Source organism: Gopherus evgoodei, chromosome 3 (genome assembly GCF_007399415.2).
Source record: "Gopherus evgoodei ecotype Sinaloan lineage chromosome 3, rGopEvg1_v1.p, whole genome shotgun sequence".
Taxonomy (NCBI): Eukaryota; Metazoa; Chordata; order Testudines; family Testudinidae; genus Gopherus; species Gopherus evgoodei.
Genome location: NC_044324.1, coordinates 49,226,961 through 49,252,177, shown reverse-complemented (window position 1 = coordinate 49,252,177; position 25,217 = coordinate 49,226,961). Strand labels below are relative to the sequence as shown.

At 40.0% G+C, this 25,217-nt stretch overlaps 1 protein-coding gene across 4 annotated transcripts in view; it reads right to left on the bottom strand.

Annotated features, from left to right (window-relative positions):
- Positions 1 to 25,217, bottom strand: part of DLGAP2 (DLG associated protein 2) — a 674,215-nt gene that overhangs the window by 84,479 nt on the left and 564,519 nt on the right. For all 4 annotated transcript variants that reach the window (XM_030555545.1, XM_030555544.1, XM_030555547.1 and 1 more), the window contains one exon: positions 10,995 to 11,206. In XM_030555545.1, the coding sequence (XP_030411405.1) occupies positions 10,995 to 11,206 (212 nt within the window). The remainder of the gene's footprint in view (positions 1 to 10,994; positions 11,207 to 25,217) is intronic.

Genomic DNA, 25,217 nt, shown 5'->3' with positions numbered 1-25,217 from the left:
TTTTTAAACCAGATTAGCATTAAAACACTTATTTCTAAAATATACTCTCAATTTAATTCCTTAGGATAAATGGTTCACTCCATAATGCACATTATGACCCCATATTAGTTATCGAGGACCAAATATATAGAGAGACACCAATCACATACAGCAGTTGCCATCAAAAAGTCAGTCTCTATCTTCAGTGCATTTAACGCTCAGTGGTATATGGGATGCAACACAGAGTATTCAGTGTCTCAAATACTACTTTGTGGTAAGCGTTGACTTTTTAGTGGTAGCCACTGTGCTTGATGCTGCAGAAACAGAACTCATGACCTTCACAGCCAAAGGTCACAGTTCCACCACTTGATAGAGAAGATAACTGTAATCTATTCTTAGTAGTAGAAGATCTTGTATTCTCCTCACAGACCAATAGCAGAGGGCAAGACAATACTGGAGAAGGTCTAACATTCCATACAGCACAGCACTGTGGTACATATACCCACATTCCAGTCATGAGGATTGCAGCCATTTCCTATCCTCTTCCTCTTTTGTAGTGGTGGATGTTAATGGAGGAGATTTGGCTACCAGCTCTTTGCCTCTTCAGTTGCTTTCCCAGGAATCCAGGCTCTTGTTCCAATGGATAGCCCAGCATCCATAACAGGAACTGGAAACAAGGAACATCTAGCTCTGCCTTGACCATCAGCAACTGCCCTGCAGAGCACAGTGTGCGAACCACTGTTCTAAGAAGAAAGGCTTAGGGGTTATTGAGGATTGCTCAGTGCAAATTTCCTATTCTGTCGCAGCACTTAGCATACTAAACTGGTTGCTCAGGTGCAACTAAAGAGGGCAACATGCTGTGTTATGATGATATAACTGAACCATGGTATGGCTTACCATCTTCAGGAATACTGTGAACAGATTTGGTCATTTCACCTTGAAGATATAGTGGATTTTGAACAAGTCCAAAGAAGACAAGAAGGATAGAGACACAGCAAGAAAAAGCATAAGAGCTAGCAAAAACTATTTATCTACCTTTGTAGGTGCCCTTAATTTTTTTTCTTTTATCTTTTTCCCATTTAAGGGCAACCACTGTATACTGTATTTATCTCGGCTTTATTTATGATTGGAGCTCAGGGTGTGATTTCCATCTTGTGTAGATGTACCTGCACTAGCTAGTGCGCTAGAAATAACAGCATAGCTGGGGTTGCACTGGTGGCGGCTTGGGCTAGCCACCCGAGTATGTATTTGGTGGGTCTAGGTGAGTATATACTCAAGTGGCTAAACCAAGCTGCCATGTGTGCTATCTCGACTGCCTTGCTATTTCTAGCACACTAGCTTGAGCAGAGATGTTGGGTACATCTGTGTGAGCTAGGAATCAGGTCCCCAGTTCCAAGTGTAGACATAGCCTATCTTAAGTATTTAAAGAGTACCAATTACTGTAGTATTTAGGAACCAGGTCTAATTTTATTTATTCTAAAAAGGAAAAAAGAGATTTGAGAAAATTATGAAAGACTTAGTGAAATATAATTTGTCCATCTTTTCCTCCTACCTAATTTTAGAAGAATAATAAGGAGACTCTAAATGAAATTAAAGGGTAGTACTGTAGGTTTAGAACTAAAGAAAGGAAGGATTTTTTGTTTTATTGTTTTGGTTTTTTTAAGGGAGCATAATATCTATACAACCTGTGGAATTCATTGAACCAAAGAGTAAACATAAAAACTAGTGTGGCTGAATTTTAAAAGACTGGAATTGCTAATAACATCTGCAGTTAGGCAAGATAAGCTAATATCATGGATGATCAAATATCATGCTGTGCCCAGCGATCCAATGCCTCCAGCATTACACATCTAGCTTTGCACTTTACAGCAGAATTTACAAAAGTAACTGGTGGTTTTCTCAGCTGCCGGAGAAGATAACAAACAGTTTGAACCTTTGTGCCTGCTATGGTCTATTGCTATTTTTATTGCAAAGCTAATTTGAAATCAATAATTTTAATCATTATTTTTAAAGTAGGCATTTCTGAGCAAGTGAGGTGCTAACTTCATATGATTTATAAATGGCCGTATCTCTTCAGACTATCATCACAAAAGGGCCTCCTGTTGAGTTAACAGCAAGCACTTTTATTTTCAGAAATCTGCCTTCTTTTGCTTTTTATGTGGCTGTTAAACAGATACAATGGATACAAACATTATTCATGTTGATACAGTCCAATTCTGGGCATTAGCAGATTTTAGGCAGTGTTGCTCACTGGGAACAGGTTGTTTTAACTTAGGGTTGGTCTTTACTACAGGGAGAGTGACGCTGCAATTGATGCAGCAGGGGTCAGTTTAGTGGGTTTAGTAAAGACCTGCTAAATTGACGGCAGAGCGCTCTCTGGTCAACCCCAGTACTCCACCTCTCCAAGAAGAGTAAGGAAAGTCGACTGGAGAGCGTCTCCCATTGACGCAGCACAGGGAAGACACTGGGGTAAGTCGACTCAAGCTATGTCAACTCCAGCTACGTTATTCACATAGCTGGAGTAGTGTAATTTAGGTTGACTTACCCCTTGGACACCTCCCTGGAGTTACACTGGGAGTTGGTTCAGTCTCTGGAGCAGCCCAGGACTAGAAGGGTGCAAACAGTACCTTAAAACCACATTAGTACACTCCCCAGAGTGGTGACTTCTGTGCTTAGAGGCGAAGCACAGAATCTCACCGTGGAGTTTTTAAAATTCCACCAAGTTTATGAAGGGTATGTCTGATTTACAGGAACCCAATGTCATTCAATGGAATCCACTTTGAGGGCAAAACATGCCCTGTAGGACTTAGGAAATTGTAAAGTTCCAACACTGTATTTCTGACTTTTTAAAAAAATGTCCAGTATCACCACCGTATTAGTGCAAAATCTAAGAATGAATGGTAACATTAAAGAAAATACTTTAACTGTCAGTAAGTGAGATGGAGAAGCATTATTCTGTGATAAAAAGGTAACTTAAAATTTGTTAAAGACCTGAGGCTGGACACTTAACAAGCAGGTATATTAATATTAGCAGTGTTTCATCAGTCGTCATAACCTATTTTATTGAGGGATTTGCATTTCAATGGATATTCATTTCTCTACCTGGAGTATCTTAATTCTATGTTTGGATTTATACAAAATAGCTCATAAACCTGGACCTTACATATGAACAGTGCCATTCTGTAGAAGCTGAGATTCACACAGTGACTGTAGAGCCCTGCTGAAGTCAATGGGGCTCTCTGCATGGGAGAGTGGATGTGCTCACCTTCAGTCAATTACAAACCCAGGACTGTAGATACTAAGTTTGACTTTCTCTTAAGGACAGAATAGTTATTTTGGGTTCCTTGAAATACAGTTGGTGTCTATAAATCTAGTTAATTTCTCTATAGTGGAAAATTTACTTTCTAAGCTTTGCCAAACTATAATAGTTTATTTTTGGTCTGACTATGGTGGAGATCAGGTTTGGGGCCAAATGAAATTAAAAAGGTTTTCTGTGTAGGAAAGTAGCCATCTATTTCCCTTTTTTGACAAACTTGTCTTAGATATTGCACATTGGATTTATTAAAATGAGACTGTGTTAGGAACAGGGCATAGGATGTTGTTTCTTTCTCTGTGAAATTTCTATTAATTATTGGAAGAAAACAGAGGTCCTCTTTTTTGTGTCAGAGAAATTAAATGCCTTCTTAATTCTATAATGTTATCTTCAAAGGAACAACACTTAAAGATGATTTAATGGCTGATTGTTATAGTGAATGGTTTATGATGTAAAATTTTTGAAAATTATTTTTTAAAAGTTGGTCCTGTTTAGCTGTGATTAATGTATTTAGGCAGTAGCACTACAAACATTGTGATTTATATCATAACTCAGTATGAAGAATATTTTTATTGTAGCAATTTTCTAATCATTACCCTCACATGATTTGCTTCCCAAAATGGTGGCCTACAGAAATCATAGATATAGGATAAAATTGTCAAAAGTCTCTAAATGACTTATGCACCTAAGTCCCACTTACTTTCAATTAAACTTAGGCTTCTAAGTCACTTCGGTACTTTTGAAAACTTTACCTATTTTCTCTGAGGGGCTGCTTCTCATATTCTTCTGCTTTTATTTGATTTATTTTTCCATTACGTACATATCTATATTTTTGTAACAGGCCCTGATTCAGCAAAACACTTAAACATGGGCTAAAGTCCATCCGTACTGAGCAAGGCACTTAAGAATGTGCTTAAGTTCCATTATAGTCGATGGGATTTGAGCACAGAGTGCTTTACTGAATAGGGCCCTCACAAGATGACTTCATGTAACTTAAAAAAATGAAATAAAAGTCACATCAGGAAAACCATGCATTTTTTCGGCTTCTCTAACTAAAAACATCTTATTTTTCAAATTCTTGCCTCCAGCAGAGAGCATCTATACACACTAACTTTTTATTGTGGAGATTAAATAAGAAAAAAACAAAAACACCTCCTGATTCAGAAAAGTAAACGTAAGATACAAGTTGAGAGCAGAAGTTAACAGGCAACTTTGTTTGGGGAAAAAAAGCTTTGTCATCAGAAGTTGCAAATTCATGGTTGTGATACTTTCCCTTGTAAATGATTGTTTCTGTACATCACTGGGATGAATTACAGCTTTGTGAAACAATGCTGTTTTATTCCTGGGAAGTCTTCACACACTCTTGTCAGAGTCTGAAGATCTACCCATCTCACCCACTAACATTCCCATCCTAATCTGGTGCCTTGGATTTCAAGCCAATAACATAGTGGTAGTGTTCTCTACCGTTTGGGAGATTTGGGTTAGATTACTTCCTGGTTTTGGAGTGAATGCTGGTGAAAGGCAACATGCTCAGCAGCTGGGGGAACAAGGTATCTTGCATTGTTCAAGAGCAACCACTATTCTTTCTGCAAGTAAGAATGGATGGAACTTCCTTCTGACCCCATAAAATAGTGATTTTCAACAGGTGGCCCCTGGGCCATATGTGACCCGCTAAGACATCTTGTGTGGTCCACCAGCTCTCGTTAAAAATATTTATAATTAAATTCACAAACAGTGATGCTCAGTCTATCATTTACCTATGACTTCCTTAGTAAGTAACTTACTAGCTTAATTTGTAATGAAAGAAGTGCTGGACTCAGCCCTGGCAAGCCCCGGCACAAACGAAGCACTGGTTGGGTGGCCAGAGAATGGCCGGGTGCTGGGTTTATGAATTGCCAATCTTAGAGGTGCCGGGGCTCAGCCCTGCAACAAATTAAGCATTGCTTACTGGATCTTAAGTTCTCAAGATTGCATCGGCTATGATTGAGCTAGGAAGCCACCCATTTTTCACTAGTGATGGAAATGAAGCCAAAAATGAATGTGAGTGGAAGTAAACATCATAAAGTCAACAGCAAAAACTGAGCTTTTAACTCAAACTGGATAGTGGATTTTCTTTTTATTATGCCACCTCATTTAAACACAAAACCTTTGTATTTAATATGCCAAACCTCTGTATCCATCTATAAGATGGTCAGCATGAGGCGCCACTTTGAATCAAAGCACAGTAACTTCAACACGGCCTATCCTCCTGGCAGTGTTTGCAAGACGTGCCAAAACTGAAAATCTGAAGTCTTCATATCACACTTCAAATGTCATTCTCATAACATCAGTGACTGTGCAGGAAAAAGCAACAGCTGCTCAGAGACATCCCATGCCTACTGATAGTGAGGAAGCAGAGCGAGGGTAGTCAGCTTCAGCAGCGTTACTGAGATCAGTCTGTGTGACCATGCTCAATATAAGCCAAGCAGCAAATCTGGGGGGAAGGCACAGGACCCTGCATGTCCCCCTCTCCCATGCATCGCCTTTGCAGCTGCTTCTCTTCAGATAATATTGGTAATAGCTAAAAAGAAAAAGCCTTTCCTGGATGCCAAGTCTGTGGAGGAGTGCACATTGGAAATGCTGGAGAAACTTTTTCCTGGAGACAAAAATAAAGATTCTCCTCTGATCCCATGGCAGTGTGAAGATTGGAGGTAATTTATGAGGATTATTTGTCAGCCCTTCTTTCCAATTAAAAAAACTGCCAAATACACGTCTCTTGCAATGGACGAATCAAGTGATTGAAGTGACACTGCCCAGCTATCACTGTTTGTTACATTTTATGATGGTAAAATTCTCAAGGAACAAGTTTTGTGCTTAATACCTTTAGAAACCTACACAACAGGAGAGATCATTTTTGAAAAGGCAAAAGGCATTTTTGAGAAAAACGGTTTAGATCTGCAGAAAGTAAACTTGCTTGTTATACATGGAGATCCCTCCAGGACAGGGAAAGAGAAGGGCTTTGCTTCACATTTGGCAGCAATACACCCATCATTCACCAGACTGTCCTGGGTGGTAAGTTGTCTGGAGACTAGAAAAAAACCAACGGGTATTGTAATGAGATTGGTGAACTACATATGCTCAACTTCTAGCTTGCAACATCATCTTTTTAAAGCTCTTTTACATGACGTTTCAGATGAACACAGTGACCTGTAGCAGCACAACAATGCTAGCTGGTTAACAGTGGGGGATGCATGTTACAAAGGTTTTGTGAACTTCAAAAAGAAAGAATAGAATTTCTTTCAAACCACAAGACGAACAAGGCTTGCAAGTTCTTGAAAATCATGAATGACGTCCCTTCTATGTCACAGGTAGCTTTTCTATGTGATATTACCGGTCACTTCAATTCCCTCAACTTGCAGCTCTAAGGCTGTGCAAGCAGTGCTGGGGATCTGTTTGAAAAAGTGCATGCCTTTCAGAGGAATCTTGAAATCTTTCAGCCAAGCTTAACAGGAAAGATGTTGCACTTTCCCACATGTTGTGTTGTTTCTACAGATGAAATACAGATGAAAACTCTAGTAGAACAAGAGCGCTAGACGCATGAGGCCTGGTATGAGACTTAAGGCCTGAACTAAAGTAGTCAGGCGCTGCTGATATAAAGCAAAATCAGGCTATGAGCAGAAGTCAGGTCCTGTTACAAAACATGCCTACTTGCAGGTTCCCATAACTTGGCAAGAAAGGGCGGGTATTTCAAAAACGCAAATGTTCCTAAGAAGTGCTAGGCACAGGACACTTATGTAAACACATTCCAAAAGGGTGGTACCAGAACACCCTGATACCAAGTATGGTATAAACATACTCCCAGAAGATAATAGGGACACATTGACTCTTCCTGAAGATAAGATCAGATAACAGCTGATGAATAGAGATGTTTTCATCAAACCAACATGTACAACACAGAGTGGTAACTAAACATGTCAGAGGGGCAACAAGTAACTTGCTTGTAACAGTACACAAAAAAGGGGTCACAGAAGGTGTGTCTTTGTCCAGCCGCAAGGGGAATGGAAAGTACCACTAGTGTAATTGTAGCACATGTATGCCCATTACAGTGTAATTGTACATTGTAATTGATCCAGGAAGTTAGGAACGTGCTTTATTGACAATAAACCTGGCTGAGTGTCTTTGCTACTGAATAGAATCTGTGGTCGTCTTTGGCAGTTCAATCAGCACCTGCTGTACAGGTTATCTGGCCAGAGCCAGCGCAGCACACAGAGAACAAACACATGAAGCAAACAACTGATGACAAAAACCATGCAAGAAATCCTAAACAATCTGACTGAAAATTTTAAAATGTGATTTGAGAATTTTAAAATTCCCAAGGATTTGCTTTTATTTGTTCATGATGATGGCTCTGATGATGGACCTTGCCTTTCTAATGCAAAGAACATTCTTGATTCAATTGATGAAGGTGTCTTTCAATTAGAAATTGTAAAGCTCCAGAGCTCAGATGCCTTCAAAACAAAATTCAGAGAAGTGGGACTTTGTGATTTCTGGACTCAATAGGCTGACTAATTTCAGAATAGCCAGAATCTAGCTATCTATCTTTTAATGATGTTCAGATCAAAGTTCCTCTGTGAATCTGGATTTTCTACCATGAACATTATAAAAAAAACACCACTACAATCATCTGACAGATGAGCATCTTCACCAATGCATGCGCCTTGCCCTGACCTCCTACAAATCGCTCTTCACAAAACTTGCCAGAGATCATCAATGTCACTTCCCCCATTAGAGATTGCCACAAACACAGGTAATAATGTTGATTTATCAGCTTTGTTGGAAGATAAAACAGTAATACTTACGTTGCAATTAAGGTCTTTATGTATTGGCAGCTGAAGTTTTTATTTTTTATTTTGCCAGCCTTCTGCAAAAATGGCCTGCAAAATGGCCTGCCTCTTGTTATAAAATTCTCAGATTGGTCCATGAGTAGATCTAATTGAATATCACTGGCATAAAAGATACTTTTTATTTCACAGGCTCAGGGATTCCAAGGCCAGGATGGATCGTTGTGATCATTTAGTCTGACCTCCTGTACAGCACAGACCACGTAACTTCCCCAAAATAATGCGCAGAGTAGATCTTTCAGACAAACATCCAATCTTCATTTGAAAATTGACAGTGATGGAGAATCCACTACAACCCTTGTAAATTGTTTCAAGGGCTCATTATTCTCACTTGAAAAAAATCACACCTTATTTCGAGTCTGAATTTGTCCAGTTTCAACATCCAGCTATTAGCCAGATGGCTTGTTCTTCAGCACTGCAAAACATCTCTTTTCCCAGGGGCTAAGCCTTTTGCCCCTGGGTTCTCTCCCAATCCAGGGAGCAGTCTAACCCAGATCTCCTGAGTGACAGTAGAGAAAGTAGCTATGTCATTGGCCTGGCAATTGCCCTGTTAGTGTGACAAGGCTTTGTAACAAGCCATCAAACTGTTCTTGGTAAATCTCCACTTTCACCCCTTTGGGTAGGTCTACCTGGGGATAAAAAACTCACTGCATGGCTGTGGCTGGCCAGAGTCAACTGACTTAGGCTAATGGGTCTTGGGCAGCAGAGCTAAAAATTGCTTTGTAGCATGGAAGCAGGATTAAATTTGGCCCCTGCATGATCCTTCACAAGACCACACAAAGGCAAGCTTCCTGTCTGCATGCCTACCAAGCAGTATTTCATCAGAAAGATGCTATAGCCAAGCTCACCATAACTGCCACCACCCTGGGAGCCTGGGGTGTTGGACACTGTCAGAGGCAGATGGTTGCAGAACAGATCCAGTACAACAAATCCTATATTTCTTTTTTGTTCTTATATTCTTTTGTTATACTTGGGCTATAAAGGGTTAAACTTCAGCAGGAAGTTCAAATGTTTAAAGTGACACCACGCAATGTCATACTTCCAGTTCACTCCAATGGACTCACTCACACATATAGACAGCAGAGTCTCTCCTGAATACAGAATACTGAATACAGCCAGGCTAGATTATACCAGAATCAATACTGTGCTTACTTAATGTTATTTCTTGTTGTTAATCATATAAATAATTTGCCTTAAATACCTGTCAGATTCATAAATGAAATATCACAACACATACCATATATATGCAGTGTATATGGAGGATCTATTGCTATAGTAAAGTCTATTACTTAGAGAAGAAGTAGGCAAAATATACACAACACACTGTAATTTTAATTGTTACCTGACCTAGCTCATTTTCACTTCACTCTTCATGTTTGCAAAGGTAAGTTTCTCTTGAGTTGCTTCAAAAGCATAATGGAAAACTCTAGCACCACATGATTATTCATCTGCATGACTGTTGCCAGTAAGATCAGAAAATCTATAACCTGATCACAGTGGACAAGCCAATCAATGCAGCTGAGCTGGTGCACCAGGAGACATAACCTGTATCTGGTAGCGGGCAAGTTGATGATCAGGAATCAGAAAGTGGCTCTCAGTCACAATCTTGTTCATGGTCTGGTCCTGAAACAGTTCACGTACATTCTGTCCTTGGCTCAGGGCTTGTGGAAAAGCACAAATAAGCCTTTAATCGTTTTCTACAATGCTAAAATGAATCTGCTCCTGCTCCAGTTGAAATCAACAGCAAATCTGCCACTGATTTCTGTCATTTCTAGTATACTGCATTAGTACTGTTCTGTGTTTTTAATATTTTTGTTTTGTACAGTATATTTGCAAAACATGGCAAAATAGATGGACTGTTTTTTAATGACCTATTGATAAACTCCTGCATTATGAATACAGTGGATTGTAAAAAGCTCCCCTTTATAACATATATCTTATTTAAACGTGTAATTTTTTATTTCTAGGAGAACAGAGTGTCCTTTACGTTGCATAAATAAATAGAGCAGTACACTCTTAGAACTGTCTTCTGAAGCAATATTTTAGATTCCATGTTGCTTTCATGACACTGGTTATTGTTGGTATTGTGAATATTATTTTTCCTCTAATCCGCTTACTAAATTCTTTTATTTAACAAAGCCAAACAGATTATACTTTGGTTGAAGTTTTTTACTATTACTATTATTATTATTATAAAAGTGTGCATCACTAAGGTACTGCATATATGGTAACATCTACAGGCAGCTGGTGGATAAAGGTGAAATTGTCAGTCAACTTCAGTCTCAATTTCTTCGCTTGGTGCATTTCTCACAGAATTCTGAAGCTATGTGGAACATCCATTCTCATTAATGGAAGTTGCAGGGTTGGAGCTATGCTACCACTTTGAACATTTACCTCTAAAAAATACTTAAATGTGTAGTTTTGTAATGATACATTTTTAAAAAAAAGACAAATAAAAACCTACTAGAAGCACAAGTCTGGCTCCATTATGTAAATACATATCTAGACAAATATAATATGTACATTACTTATTGGATAGACCACACATTATGGGTGCTCAGAAAAACATATTAAACTGTTTTTTAAATGAGTGTGATACAATATACTTGATACATGGGAAAGCTGCTATATGGAAAGCATCATGTTGATAACTAAAAGTCACAGATGATACAAATGTAGTATTGCTGTATTTTTTGCTGTGTGTATTTATTGATATATTTCATGAAACCGTTTGTTGTAATCACATCAAAACATCATTAAAAAAATGACCTGAGTCATTATGGCTTTCAGTAAGATATGCAACAAAGTTTGGTGAAGCTTACTTTTGGTGATCTCCAAGTGGTCTCTGTCCAATGGATTTTAATAATGACTCTGGTCGAACCGCTACCTTTGGTGATGTTTTAGGGCTAGTGTCAGAATCTCCACTTTCCTCATCTCCCATGGCTTTAATATAACTCCCACTTCTCATTCTCCTGCAGGGGATCTCCTCGTCTTTACCGCCAACAGGGTACCCTCCCCATTCATCTTGAGGCACCTGGTACCGAACACAAAAATATGCAGGAATCTCATCATATTTTAAGAGACAGCCTTAGATATTCCACACTTCAAAGACACATCATTTAGGTTTGACCCTTGAGGCACAATGCCATTGGTAAAATTTTCAAAAGTTCCTAAGTGACTTAAGAGCCTAAGTCACATTTTCAAAAGTGGCTTATATGCATAGGAGCCTAAAACCCATCGAGAGTCAAGCACTTTTGAATATTTTACCCATAATCCTCATATTGGGATTCTGTAGCCTTTCAGACATACCATCGCTAATGAAATATTAAAAAAACTGCATTTAAATAACATTAAGATGTATTTTTTTCACAAATTGATGGAATTCAGAGAGATGGCTAATGTTCATAATTCGGACTCTTATGAAACAAGCATAATGGTGGGAGTTTTCTAAAGTAATTTTTTAAAGAATGATAAATAAATAATTCAGATAAGTCTGTAATATAACCTCATTCTATACCAGTAAAATAGGTAGTTAATTACTAATACATACGCTTTAGGCAGTTAAATTCTCATTATGTTTAGTTACTAGACAATCCATCACTCCTCACTAGCTTTGTACATCAGGAGATCTAGGTTCAATTTCTGACTTAGGAAACAAGTGGAAATGAGTTTGATTGCTACATGCTCATAACTTTCTGCATCACAAAGCTTCCAAGTAATTCAGCATGAGATGAAGTCTCTACCCAACATAAACTCGGAATTGGAAGCCGTGCTGTTTCAAGCTACGATACAGGCATGCAGACACTCACATGGTTAAAATTAAGGGCGTACATAAGTGCTTTGCTAGATCTGGGTCAGAGAGCTCACCACTTTGGAAGATCAAGCCCTTTATCAGCATGATGCCTTCCCATATTATATAGATTAAAAATATATATATATACCCTAAAAAGCTGGAGGACTGCAAGGTAAGACTCTATAGTGGTGATTCTGAAAAGTTAAAAGGTCTAGTCAAGTCTGTCAAACTAAACACATTTGGGGCTGATCCAAAGTCCATTCAACTCAATGGAAAGACTCCCATTGACTTCAACAGGCTTTGCATCAGAGCCATGGAGAGTGACACTAAACTTATTCTCTCAGCCCCTCACCCTCCAAAATGCACTCATAACCCACATTTAGGGTGAGCAGCACTTGTGCTGTGAACCCCAACCAAAGAGGGTCAAGGCGGAAATGAAAAAAGAGGAGGAACCAGGGGAGGGAGGGAGGGAGAGAGCGAGTGGGAGGGAGACACTGAGCCAAAGACAGAGAGAGAGACACACACACTCTAAACACTAAAGGTAATGCCTGATAGGGAGAGCTTGAAAAGAGAGAAATTGTATTAGAGAAAAATATACTCTGAAGTATTTTAAAATAAGAAAAAAATACAGAGAAAATACGAGCACTGAAAGAGAGAAAAGAAAAGATGCAGCAGGAAGAAAGAATAACAAATAGAACAGAAAGTTGCCGTCTGAAGCACTGGAACAAATCTTATAGTTCGCCAGATTTGGATTTTGGAAGAAGGTGGTGGGAAGCTAGGAAAAGAGAGTGATCATTTCTCCCCAGGCTTGAGATCTCTAGATCACCCATATTTTCCTTTTAAAACCAAACACATATAGAAGTTCTCTGTGGGGAAGGATTTCCAAAGTTTGCTGAGAACTCAAGAATATCTGCAAGCAATGTTAGTGTAACAGATGGAAATCCTTAACATTTTGAAAAATATTTTTTCTTAAACTTTATTACAACACAACTGGCAATTCTCTTGACTGCCAAAGACTGAATGATATATTGCTAAAGAATTAGACCTGTAAATTCATTATGATGAAATATGTGATACCAAACAAACTTACTTATGCCTTTTATTTTGTTGCTAGTGTTCGGATGCTGGCATGGCTATTAGGGGCGGCTACAGGCCCCAGCTTGCCTGCGGAGGGTCCGCTGGTCCTGCGGCTTCAGCGGACCTCCCACAGGCGTGCCTGCGGAGGGTTCGCTGGTCCCGAAACCATGGGACCAGCAGACCATCTGCAGGCAAGCAGCCGAAGGCAGCCTGCCTACCACGCTTGGGGTGGCAAAATTCCTAGAGCCGCCTCTGATGGTTATGAACAAGGTTCAAGTAACTGAAAAGCATTCTGGTTACTGGCATACAAGTGGGTCCCTATGTACTTTATTTCATTTCTCAATTTCCTATATTAAGGATGAATTGCAGCCACTGGTCTAAATACACTTTCCAAGTGTCCATAACTTATTGTAACAACTTGATTTTGCGCTGAGATTTTCACTGCTTTGTCTCAGCTTCATGATGTTTTAAAAAAAAGTGTGAGAAAAATCAATGCAGTTGTTTTTGAGTTATTCAAGTAAGAAAAAGCCTACTTTCCCCATATGCTCCAATCTGAAATTCTGTACTTCTGTAACTCAACAATGAATGAAAGCTAAACACCTTAAAAACAAGTGTATATTTTGAGATTCTTATTTGTGACTCAAGCCTTGTTTGTAAAGTTATGAAAGTTTAAAGTTTGCAATTTCATCCTAACGACAGTTCTAGCGAGAAAGCTGGTGAACAGCTTTTCCAGGACAAGCTTTCCATCATGGGCACATTAATATTTCATCCTGTTTGGGCTGATTAGATTTGAATGGCTACATGACCTGATACAGGTAAAGTTGGTTTTGCAGCTAAGTTCACAAGGACACTGGAAACAGGAAAGCCCTCTGCGGAATTATTCTTACTTGTAATATAACTGATAGAGCACACAAGTACACCCAAAACCACTCTAACGCTTTTACATTAAGAGCCCTTATTGGCCAAGCGAAGACCCTGGTGATTGAAAGAAGCTGATTAATAGTCCAGTCCTCAAAAAGGAAAAAAACTTCTGGAAGATCCAGGAGAGAGAAGAGGCCATTAACCCCCGTAGTAAATGGCAACTGTGAGTGGGAGTTTCTGGATCCTGAGTAGAAGGAAGGATGTTGCCTAGTGGCTCAACGGAAACATGTTTTAGTGGGCTACAAATTTCCTCACATGGGACAAGATCCAAGGCCTAGAGAAGACAATTGGAGTCTTTCCATTGACTTCAAAGGACACTACATCAGCCCCCTGTGAACTTCTTCCTACAAGATTTGAAAAACATGGCAATATTCAAGCTCAGCTGCAGTATTAGCAGGTTCAAGATTCACTCCGGCTCTTTGTACAATCATTATACTGTAGGTTAAACACCTGATTTTTTTTTTAATTCAGCCTATCTCAGATGCCAACATGTCCTGAACCACAGCACAGCAGCAGGGCTATAATACTGCATGAACATATTTCTCTTTTTTTATTATTTTGAAATGCTAACAAAAATCTGTTACAGATCATGTAGGGGGTATTAAATGTATGCATTCCAAAATGTTAAAGTGGTTTTACAGCTTGCAAAAATGACTTTTACAATAGTTATCAGTCCCTGAAATTTCCATCTGCAGGGTTTGCAGCTGCTAATTGGGAATAATTACCCTAATTACCTACTTGCATACAGTGATAAGTGCCGATATTTATAATTTCAAAAAAGCCTTCTTCCTGTTCTAGATGTTCACATAAATTCCTATATCCGCATTTTTTATCCACAAAGCAACAGGACTACATATTACCATATGTATTTTCCTTCAAAAGAACAATAAGCTGACAAGGTCCAGATCTTTTCATTTAATTTGTCATATGCTGCTGATTTGGTTATAACAACTATAGACAATGATGAGTTTTCTTTAACAAATTCTGTGCTCTCGAGGTGTGAGGAGGAGAAGGAAGTGCAGGAGTTAGGGAATCTCTTCATTCTTGTGTTCCTGTTCCACTGTGGGATCTTAGGCTAGTCACTTAGGGTCAGTTTTCCAAAGAGCCCAACCCCAGCATTTGAGATCAGATTTTCACATCAGGATCAGTTTCCATTTAGGTACATAGCTAATTTCCAGAGTTTCAAAAGTGTGTTCCACACCCACAGTGCTTGACTCATACAAATCAGGCCGCTTATTTGGTGTTTAAACAGGCGCTGATAGCTTTTGAAAATCTGAGTGGCTTAGCCCGCCGCTGCTCTGGGGTTCCAGCACTACCTCATTGCCACCCGGGGTCCCGGCCACCAGCCCAACTCAGCACCCACTGCTGGCCTGGGGACCCCCAAGGAACCTCAGGTTGGCAGCAGGCTGAGCAGGCCGGCGGCTGGTACCCCGGCTGAGCTACTCAACCTGCTGTCAGCCTGGGGTTCCATTCACTTAGCTAGCAGTGGGCTGAGCAGGACTAAATTCAATGAACTAGGAAAACAAGAGCAACTAATGACAAAGTGCAAGAACCTAGAGCAGTGGCCCCCAACCTTTTTTGGCGGTCACCAGATGAAGGACAGTGGCAGTGGTCAAGCATCCGCCAAAATGCCACCAAAATTTGGCAGCATTTCAGCGGTGACCCCTCTGGATGATGCTGCTTATCGGCGGCAAGCGGTGTCATCCAGAGGGGTCACCACTGAAATGCCGCCGAGTTTCGGTGACATTTTGGCGGATGCTCGTCCGCCGGCCAGTACGCAGGCGTACTGAGAGGCCCCTGTGGGAGCCATGGCACGCTGGGGACCCCTGACCTAGAGAGCCTCCTGAAGCACAGTGATCATTTTGATTTAAATGGACTTGAACTGTATGAAGAATTGAGTACACTGTCATCAATGTCGCCACATGCAAAATCGATGATGGACATTGTACAGTTTACTCATACCAGCAAACTTGTTGACATATATCCTAATGTATACGTTGCCACTCATATTCTACTGACAATTCCTGTAACAGTAGAATCAGGAGAAGAGACTTTCTCAAAACTAAAGCGCATTAAAAACTATCTCTGCTCTACAATGAGTCAAGAGTACTTGACTGGTCTTGCTATTCTTGCAATCAAACAAGACATCACTTTGTCTTTGTCATACGATGACATTATTACTGATTTTGCAGCCAAAAAATACAGAAAGATTGCTTTTAATTAAAAACTAATCCTTGTTTCAATACCTCTTCATACAAATTTCCAATAAAATGTTGACAAATTAAAAAAATGATATTATTTGCATCATTCTGTCAAATTAGAATTTTTTCTATAGTGCTACTTCTTTAGTGCTAGTCCATCAGCATTACACTGTGCTTCATTAAGTTAAACTGGTTTTAATTACATGCATGTGGCAAGTTTTCCAATAGCTTATGTTTGTGTTGCGAAGAGCAAGACAGGCACAGGGGCACCAGTTTAATAATCCCGCCTAGGGCACCATAAATCTTAAGGACGGCCTTGCCTGCCCCCCCACCGACCCACACACACACATAAGATTTCTTCAAGAGAACCCAGCATGTCATTGTATATAGCCATAGATGGGCAGATAAACTGATGCATTAGAAACTATTTCTAGATGTGTAGAGACCGTCTCTGCAGCCATGAAGAAAGCCTCCCAAGATGATAGAGGAACCATTCAACTAGAGTGCTAGCTTTTTTGAAAGACCCACATGCTTGCTCAGAGGGTCTTTATAGGGTAAGCAGTTCTTCCTAGCACAACCATCCACTACAGAATCTACATTAAGGCTAGTGCCCACACTCTGATTTTGTCATGAGTATAGTGTGTATACTTTGGAGGAAAAAGTGCATAAATTAAAGTAGATATTGATGCCTGCCTGAATGTTTACTAATTTTTGGTCTGCTGGGTGGGAAGCATGAACATTGATGAGCTTATTTTCTCGAAAGTTAGTAGGAAGCACCCAGCATTCCTCTGAAGAAGGGTTAGGAGAACCTTAGAGGTTTGCACAGAGCCAGCAGTTTTTCCATGGAAAACTGCCAGGATTAGTCTGGAACTTATTTGCTAGACCTTGCTCTTGTTTTTCTCTTGGATTTCTCCAGTTTGTTCTCTCAGAGAACCCAATAGGAGGCCTATCCAACCAGAAGAAACTAAACTAGAGAAAGTTCTGGCACAAGAAGAGGGATCTCAGTCATGCTGCTTACTTTGTGTGAGGCCGGAGATTTTTGGAAGACACCTGAATTGCTGGTCAGAAAATCAAAAGGACAAAAACACTACCCTGGCCTAAATGTTTTCTTCCTGGGGTGGTGATGATGGCTCTATAAAACCAAACCTGGGGACACTGAGTAGACTATTTTTGGAATTAGATGTGAAAGAACAAGAAGAATACTATGATCCTGATTGATAGTTACACTGAGATGTGGATTCTTAATAGCTTCTCTCTCTGTTGGTTACTTTTTTCCCCTGATGCTTCTCCTTCGCTTTGTGACTTTTTTCTGAGTATAGAGGGCTATGCTTTTTGGTTTTGTTTTCTGCTCAAGCAGCACCTTTTCAATAATCATCTAAAGACAACATTCTATTGCTGCACTTTAAAAATAAAATAAAATAAAATAAGAAATTCATTAGGTATTTACTATTTTCCTCGATTTACCCTGTCCTTAGAGGGTAAATGCCACAATGTCATGCTTGGCATTGTGGCAAGCTCCTGTTGGCACATGAAATATTTGCAGCAAAAGTTGAAATGCTAAAATTGCAAGTCTTTTCACCTTAGATTGTGGATTTGAGAGTTTGGTCCCAGTTTCATGGGCTCATTTTTGAAGGAATTTTTTTTTTCTTGAGAAAACACAAAACCTTGTGAGTAAATGTTTTTTGAGCCAGTTACTGGCCTTCCCCCCTCCCCCCACCAAAAGAGGGAAATTCTATGAAAAATATGTACACAATTTTCCATAAATATAAAAATGCAAATGACTTTATTGTCCCAAATTCTAGAATTAGAAGTCTCTAACCCCATACAAATTTGACTGGCTCTATTTCCTCCAGCCCTATTGACTATGACTCTTAAGGTTTTGGAAGTAGGGAGGAGTTATAGAATCAATCTGGTCCTATAAAGAAGGCCTTGTTTCTTTAAATACATAACCTTTTATTGCCTCAACACCATTTTCAGTGCATGTATCTTTCTCAATGCACATATGTTATTTAGTTATTCTGATTTTTTTTAAAAATGTGCTGATTCATTGCTCTATGTACATGTATTATATAATTAAAAACATTCAAAAAGCTTTATAAAATGTACCAGGAATTCCTCCTCAACATTAACAAAAGCCACCCCCTCCATTCCCTTCAAATTTCATAAGCCGCCCCCATCCCTGAGCATGTGGGAGAACAGAGAGATCTTGCAGCTTGCCCTGAAGGTCAGCTGACACTGTCAAACAAGTGGGGAGTTAATTTCGGAGCTGAGGACCCTTTGCTGGGAATGTCCTACCAATAACTCTCCCATTTAAACCAGGGGGACATCATCATGAGAACATCAACTGATATCACGTGTCATGGTATCACATGCAGAAGGAGGTGGTCAGATAGATCCCAAACCATTTAGGGCTTTTATAGGTCAAAATCACACCTTCAGTTGCACCTGGAAACGAGCTGGAAGCCAGTGCAGATCACAAAGCACAAGTGTAATATGCTGTGAGAGACACTCCACCAAGCAAGTCAGCAGCTGCATTCTGTATTAGCTGACATTACCAAACTTTTTTTTTTCAAGAGCAGCCCCAAGCAGAGCACAGCTGCAATAACTGAAATTTGAAGTGAAGACGACATGGGTCCCATGTATTCAGGGATTCTGTATCCACAAAATGTCCACTTGCTCCACAATCTCATCTTAAACTGAAAGACATGAATCTAGCATAAATATATGAACTGTCACCTACCTTACTCTTCAGAGAGCCTTGAAGCAAAAGGTGTGAAATGCCCCATGGCCCCATAGTTTATAGTGCTCTAGGGAGCAAAGAAACAGCAGGTAGGGAGCTAGAGCTGGAGTCCAGCTTGTAATCAGGGGGATCTGGAAATGTAGGCTAGCCAGATGGGTTGTCTGGATGATGGGACAAGGCCCAGAGAACTAGGAAGATGACCAAATGAACCTGACCACAAGCTTCCCTGGCATATATGGAAGGAAAAACGCTTTGAATGATGCAGGGACCTTTGCCTGAAGTGTGGAGCCAGGCTACCTATAGGATATAATGGAACCAAAAAAAAACCATCCTCATCCATTCACTATAAAAAGAACCACTGTAAGAATACTCAGATGAATTTCGCATCCATTAGTATTTTAAACCAGAAGCCATAGTCGTACATGTTTATATGAAGAGATGGGAATGAAGGGTGTTTATATGAGGAGGTGGGAATGAAGGGTATTTCATAGTGACAGACAAAATTACAGTGTTGTAGAATTTAAGGGTGGTGGTTGTGTAATTTGCTTTCATTGTGCCACAGAAGTAGATGGAGCTCTGGGCATATGTTTTTTGCCACAAGTCTTCTCAGGTAAGAAAGGCTGAGTAAAAACTGACTCTTTTGGAATTACTGGTAACTAACCCCTTCTGAGGAGCTACATCATTCAACCTTTGCATTTTTCCAGTCACTCTACCTCACAGAAGGGTAATCATGTGTCTTCCCTTTCCGTGGCCACAAAAGGCCCTGCCTGAAGTACAAGTGGTGCAGTTCTGATGCACAGAGGAAAGAAATCCCACATGCTGGATTCAATTCCTTCACAGACGATAGAGCCAAGACTATCGGGTGCCCTCTGCATCTTCCACAGATGGGTTCGGTGAGGGACAAGGGTGAGTTGGAAGATCAGTCATTGACCATTATTTCAAGTAGTGAGGACACAGCACAGCCTACAGTAGTAGTCATGGAAAAGCTCTGCTGTTGCTCTGGAGTCTGGGGAGAAGAGAAAAGCCTTTATTTCCTGCTGCCCTGGAATCCACACACCAACTTTGGCTATTCAGACTTGATGGGAGCAAGAGGATTTGGCCCATAAGGAGCAAGTGACATTCAGGGCATTATTTCTAGATTACCAAGCTGGCCTAATGTACCCTTGCTGCATGAACCAAAAAGTGTAGCCTACTTTTTTAAAATATTCATTTCCAGGACTTCAAACATCTTAGCTGTTAAACAACTGTAACCTACAAGAGTGCATCAGTTTATAACCACTGAGGTACAGGCAGAAGTTTGGTGGTTGTAGGAATTGTAACAGAAAACCTATTTTGTGATTTAGTAAAGTAATAATGGAACAAGAAAAGTGCTCTGACAGCATCTCCAGGCATGCCTACACCCACATTTGCTGCACAGCAAACTGGGGTGTAAATCTACAGTGCAGCATGCATGCTGTGCACTAACTATTGGTGTGAACACCACTACTATGCACTAGATGTTCCATACAGCACATTGACTTACTGCTCTTTCAAACCACCTATTTAATCCAAGCAAGACACATTTTTACTCCATAGGCTTTCCCCCCAGTCATTATATGGACATTACTGAAATGACAGCACAGATGTCTTTAAAAAAACCCTCTTTTTAAAAGGACTATATAGAAATGAACATATATTTTATCTCTCGTCCACTCTTCTCATCCTAACAAATGAGTTTTATGGTTATGATCAGCTGACCCAAAACTCCCTCGGCAATTATTTAGCCGCCAGAGGAAGGTCATTATTTTTGTTACTTTCCAGTTGTTAGGAGACATTTTACTATCTGTACAATTCTAAAGGGGGATATATTTATTCCCTTACTTGACATAAGAGGGGCCAGGAATACATTGCCACTAAGCTATTGAGGGAGGGATAGCTCAGTGGTTTGAGTATTGGCCTACTAAACCCAGAGTTTTGAGTTCAATCCTTGAAGGGGCCACTTAGGAATCTAGGGCAAAAATCTGTCTGGGGATTGGTCCTGCTTTGAGCAGGGGTTGGACCAGATGACCTCCTGAGGTCCCTTCCAACCCTGATATTCTATGAAATACACATGAGGAATTAACTTCAAAAACATCCTTTAAAGATGATCCAGAAAGGGTGGTAAAATCATGACCATTTGGGGGTCAGAGTCAATTCTTTAAAAGATGTTTTTAAAGTGAGTGCTGTGCAATTTCCTCCATGACCCAAAACTGCACCAGCTGATCAGCTCAGTCCTAGGCAGCCAAGGGGAGTGTGTGGTTATCTAGCATCAGTGGCAGTAGTCCGAGCAGTACCCCCAGCACATGCATGAATTGGTTCAGGGCTCTAGAATATCAAGTTACTTGTGGCTGCAGGTTTCTTGGTCCCCTGTAGGTAGCCCTGGACAAATGTGGCAAAGACCAACTTTCAACCTACCTCTCTGTTTAATGTTGAACATTATTTTGACAACAAAAATGTGCTAGAAATATAAAGGAGAATCATTCTTGATAAAATATTGATAGGAATACAACCTCTCCTTTCCCATCCTGGTGACAACACTTGTGCAATAATGTCAACTTGCACTGGCTGTTAGAAAGATATGAAACTATGAATATTTTTTTTATTTTGTTTGGAAAACCAGCCATGGCACATCTGCAGCAATATTTTCATCAGAAATGGTAAATGGCTCTTAGCACTTGGAGGCAGCATACTATCATGTCATTAATCACTGTAATTATTGGAGACTCTCGGCTTTAGTCATAACCTTGCCCAATAGTTGAGTCCATGTAATTATTTCACTTTTCTCTTGCAAAGAGCAGCACTTCAGCCTTGGCCATGTTGATATCTCTGCATCCCTGGAAACCGGGAAGGAGGAGTGTCAGTTTAGTGTAAAGTCCCTAGTTCTTTAAAGCCGTTCAGGGAGTAAGTACAGAATTGTACAGAGATATAATGTGTATTGGGTACATTATGAAATGAATGCATATGAGTAATTCATTGTAACACACATTAGGAGTAATTTATACTCAATAGTTATTCAGCACTGGAAGTAGTTTTGTATAGTTGGAATATAGGGCTTCATGTGACGAAATCTGGAGTTTGTAATCTGCCTTCGTGACAGTGTAGCGCATATAGAGTTGGGTTAGGATGAATTCCATTCTCCCAACTAAGAGACAGCACACAGCTGCGGCACAGACCTTCTGAGGCTGTAACTCTACCTTACTGAAGCAACAATGGCCTCTGTGGGGTTCCAAAACTACGACCTCTGTAAGTGACAATTCAGTGGTCCCCTTCGCTGACCTATCCTCAGCGCTCTTCTCCACATTGGCATACCTGAATCCAGAGTGCAGCCCCACTGACACTGGGTCTATTTTTTTAAGATAACATGAACAGAAGGACAGATAAATACAGTGTCTTCCTTTCATGCTACAGAATCCACTGCTGCTATTATTATCTGCACACTAGCAATGTCAGTGCAGTTAAGGGATGATGCTAGCACTTTAATGCATCAGGAAGGCAGAAGGGGGGTATGGCCATTTTTAGCACAACATGCTATTTTCTTTTTTAAGTGCTGACTCATTCGCTGTACCATTGATGTGTTTACCTTGAATTCATGCTGCTGCTTCAAATACTGTTGAATGGCTGAAGAAGGAATATCAATCAATGGCACATAATATTACGCTCTCAAACTGTAGTGGTTGTTAGTTGTACATTTTTGCCTGAAATTGTTTCCTTTTCTCTTGCAGCAGTGCTCACAGACATTTGAATACTGGAAACTGTAAAATCCAACTTTTAAGTTTATAATTTTACTATTGATACTTAGCTCACTTCCAGCTTTCTCCCTGAAAATCCTTGTCACACCTAAGGATTCATATCAAACAGTAAAGTAAGTCAAATAATAGGCTTCAGCTTCAAATGTGTTGTACCTAATTAGCCAAAGAATCCGATAATTGAAGATTTCCTTGCTCCCAACAGCTTTTGATATCAAGGGAAAAATTATTTGGGGAGCAGTAGCAACTGCTGTAGTTAAAGCTGCACAAGAGTTTCCATTCTAACCCTCTGTTTTCAGTTATTCATATTTTTTCAAAATTGTCATCTTTCACATTGAAATTTTCCTGGCTTGGTTACTCACCAAAGATGAAAATTTGAGGACACACAGTTCAGCTGTTTCTCAGCAAGAGGAAGATGAAGGATGATGCAGTGATTAGGGGGTAGCCTGGGACTTGGGACACCTAGATTTAAGTGCCAGACCTTAGGCTCTGCCACAGAGCTCCTAAGTGACCTCGGGCAAGTCACTGGTCTCTCTGTGCCTCAGATCATCACCTGTAGTAGGGCGCAGTAGCATTTCCCTACCTCATACTGTTGGGAGGACAAATATATGGCTGACTGTGAGGTATTCAGATACCAAAAGTGATCTGAGCCATATTTGACATGCATCCGACGAAGTGGGTATTCACCCAGGAAAGCTCATACTCATGCTCCAATTCATCTGTTAGTCTATAAGGTGCCACAGGACTCTTTGCTGCTTTTACAGATCCAGACTAACACGGCTACCCCTCTGATACTTGAGCCATATAAATACCCAAGATAAATAGACAGGAGTTAAAAATATAAACTTCCTCTATATGAAAAAAAAAAATATCTGCCCAGGATTCCATAGTTACATGACCACGATCTAAAGGGACAGTTCAAAGTTTAAATTTGGTATGGAAAACACCCTTGTCTTTGAATGTCACATACTTTTAACACTATACCCAGAGAATTGTTTACATGGATTTTTTTTTCTGCAAAACTGAACATGTGGGCACCTCAGGTAAATGCTTTGCGTAGCTGATTTAGCTGTATAATCAACATCTTAATACCTTTAATTATTCTAAATTAGCCAGGATCCATTTCCAAATACGTCTGTGAAAAAGAGTTAGCAGTGCCTTTATTTTTACCGTGGGGTCCTGAGAGCTGTCCCTACCTTTCTGATTGACCAGCCTTCGTAAATCTCATCATTTAGTACGCACTCCTATATAAGGTAGGCAAATATTCTCCAATTTTACACATGATGTAACTGAAGCCCAGGGAGATTAACAAATGATTGAATCCACTTCTGATAGGAAATTTGAGGCAGAGCTGCTAACACAGCCCATCTATCTTCTATGAATGATTCATGTCTCATCTAATAGATAGTACATCTCAAAGAAAATGCTTCAAAGCTATATTTTTAAGTACGTCATCTGCAGAATGGGATTTCTCATACTTGCTTAACTAACTAGGTCTAGTGCAGAGGTGTCTAACAACCAGCCTGCTTGATGGATTTATGTGACCTACGTGTCATATTCAGAGTTCACAGAATACAAACTTCAATAAAAAAATTAACCATCATATTTCTGAAAAAAACCTCTCTCTAATATAGAGCTAGGTGCAGTATTCTTTTTTGGTATTTCTATGGCCCCTATTATTGTGGCATCTAAGCACCTCACAATCTTTAATGAATTTACCCTTGCAACATCCCAAGAGTTAGGAAAATTCTATTATCTCCATTTTACAGATGCAGAACTAAGGCACAGAGAGGCTAAATGATTTGCCCAGCATCACACAGGAAAGTCTCTGGCAAAGTACAAGCTTGAACCAGGCCTCCCAAATCCTAGTTTAGAATCCTAATCTTTGAACGGTCCTTTCTTTCTAATATTTGCAAACAAGCTAAAAGAATGATTCTGAGAGGTATGAAGTCTCCTGCACCCCAGTCATCTCACTGGGCTGTTGACTCTAAAGCCTAATGACAATGCTTCCAATTTCAGCATTAACTATTTCACTACTGATCATCTGAGCAGAATGAAGTATGGAGGAGTGAGGCTAACTGGGGTTTAGAACTGAGAATTGCTCGAGGGAGAAAGAAGGAGACACAAAGACAGGAGAGAGAGGGAGAGAGAGCAACACAGAAAGGAGGGAGAGAATGAAAGTGAAACAAAGGACAGAAATAGGATAGATATGGAATATTTCTACAGATGCTTGACAAGATACAGCTCTTTCAGCACTGGCTGTTGCGGGAGTGTGCTATTCCACTGCCCACCCTGTTTTGGTATGGTGTGGCCTTGCTGCCATTCTCCTGCTTCTCCCAAAATACTTTAAGTAACATATAACTATAATCAAGTTATATTCACTTTCCTGGGGTCCAGTCTTATAAAAATATAATCTCCTTGGGCCGACCTGGCCCAAACCCTATCCCCTCATTAAGGGAGTCCACAGCCGTCCTTCTTGAGGCTGTGCAGTGCTTCAAGCCAGTTTCCGGAGAGCATCAGTAGCTGGGTTCCAGTGCTGTTACACAGAC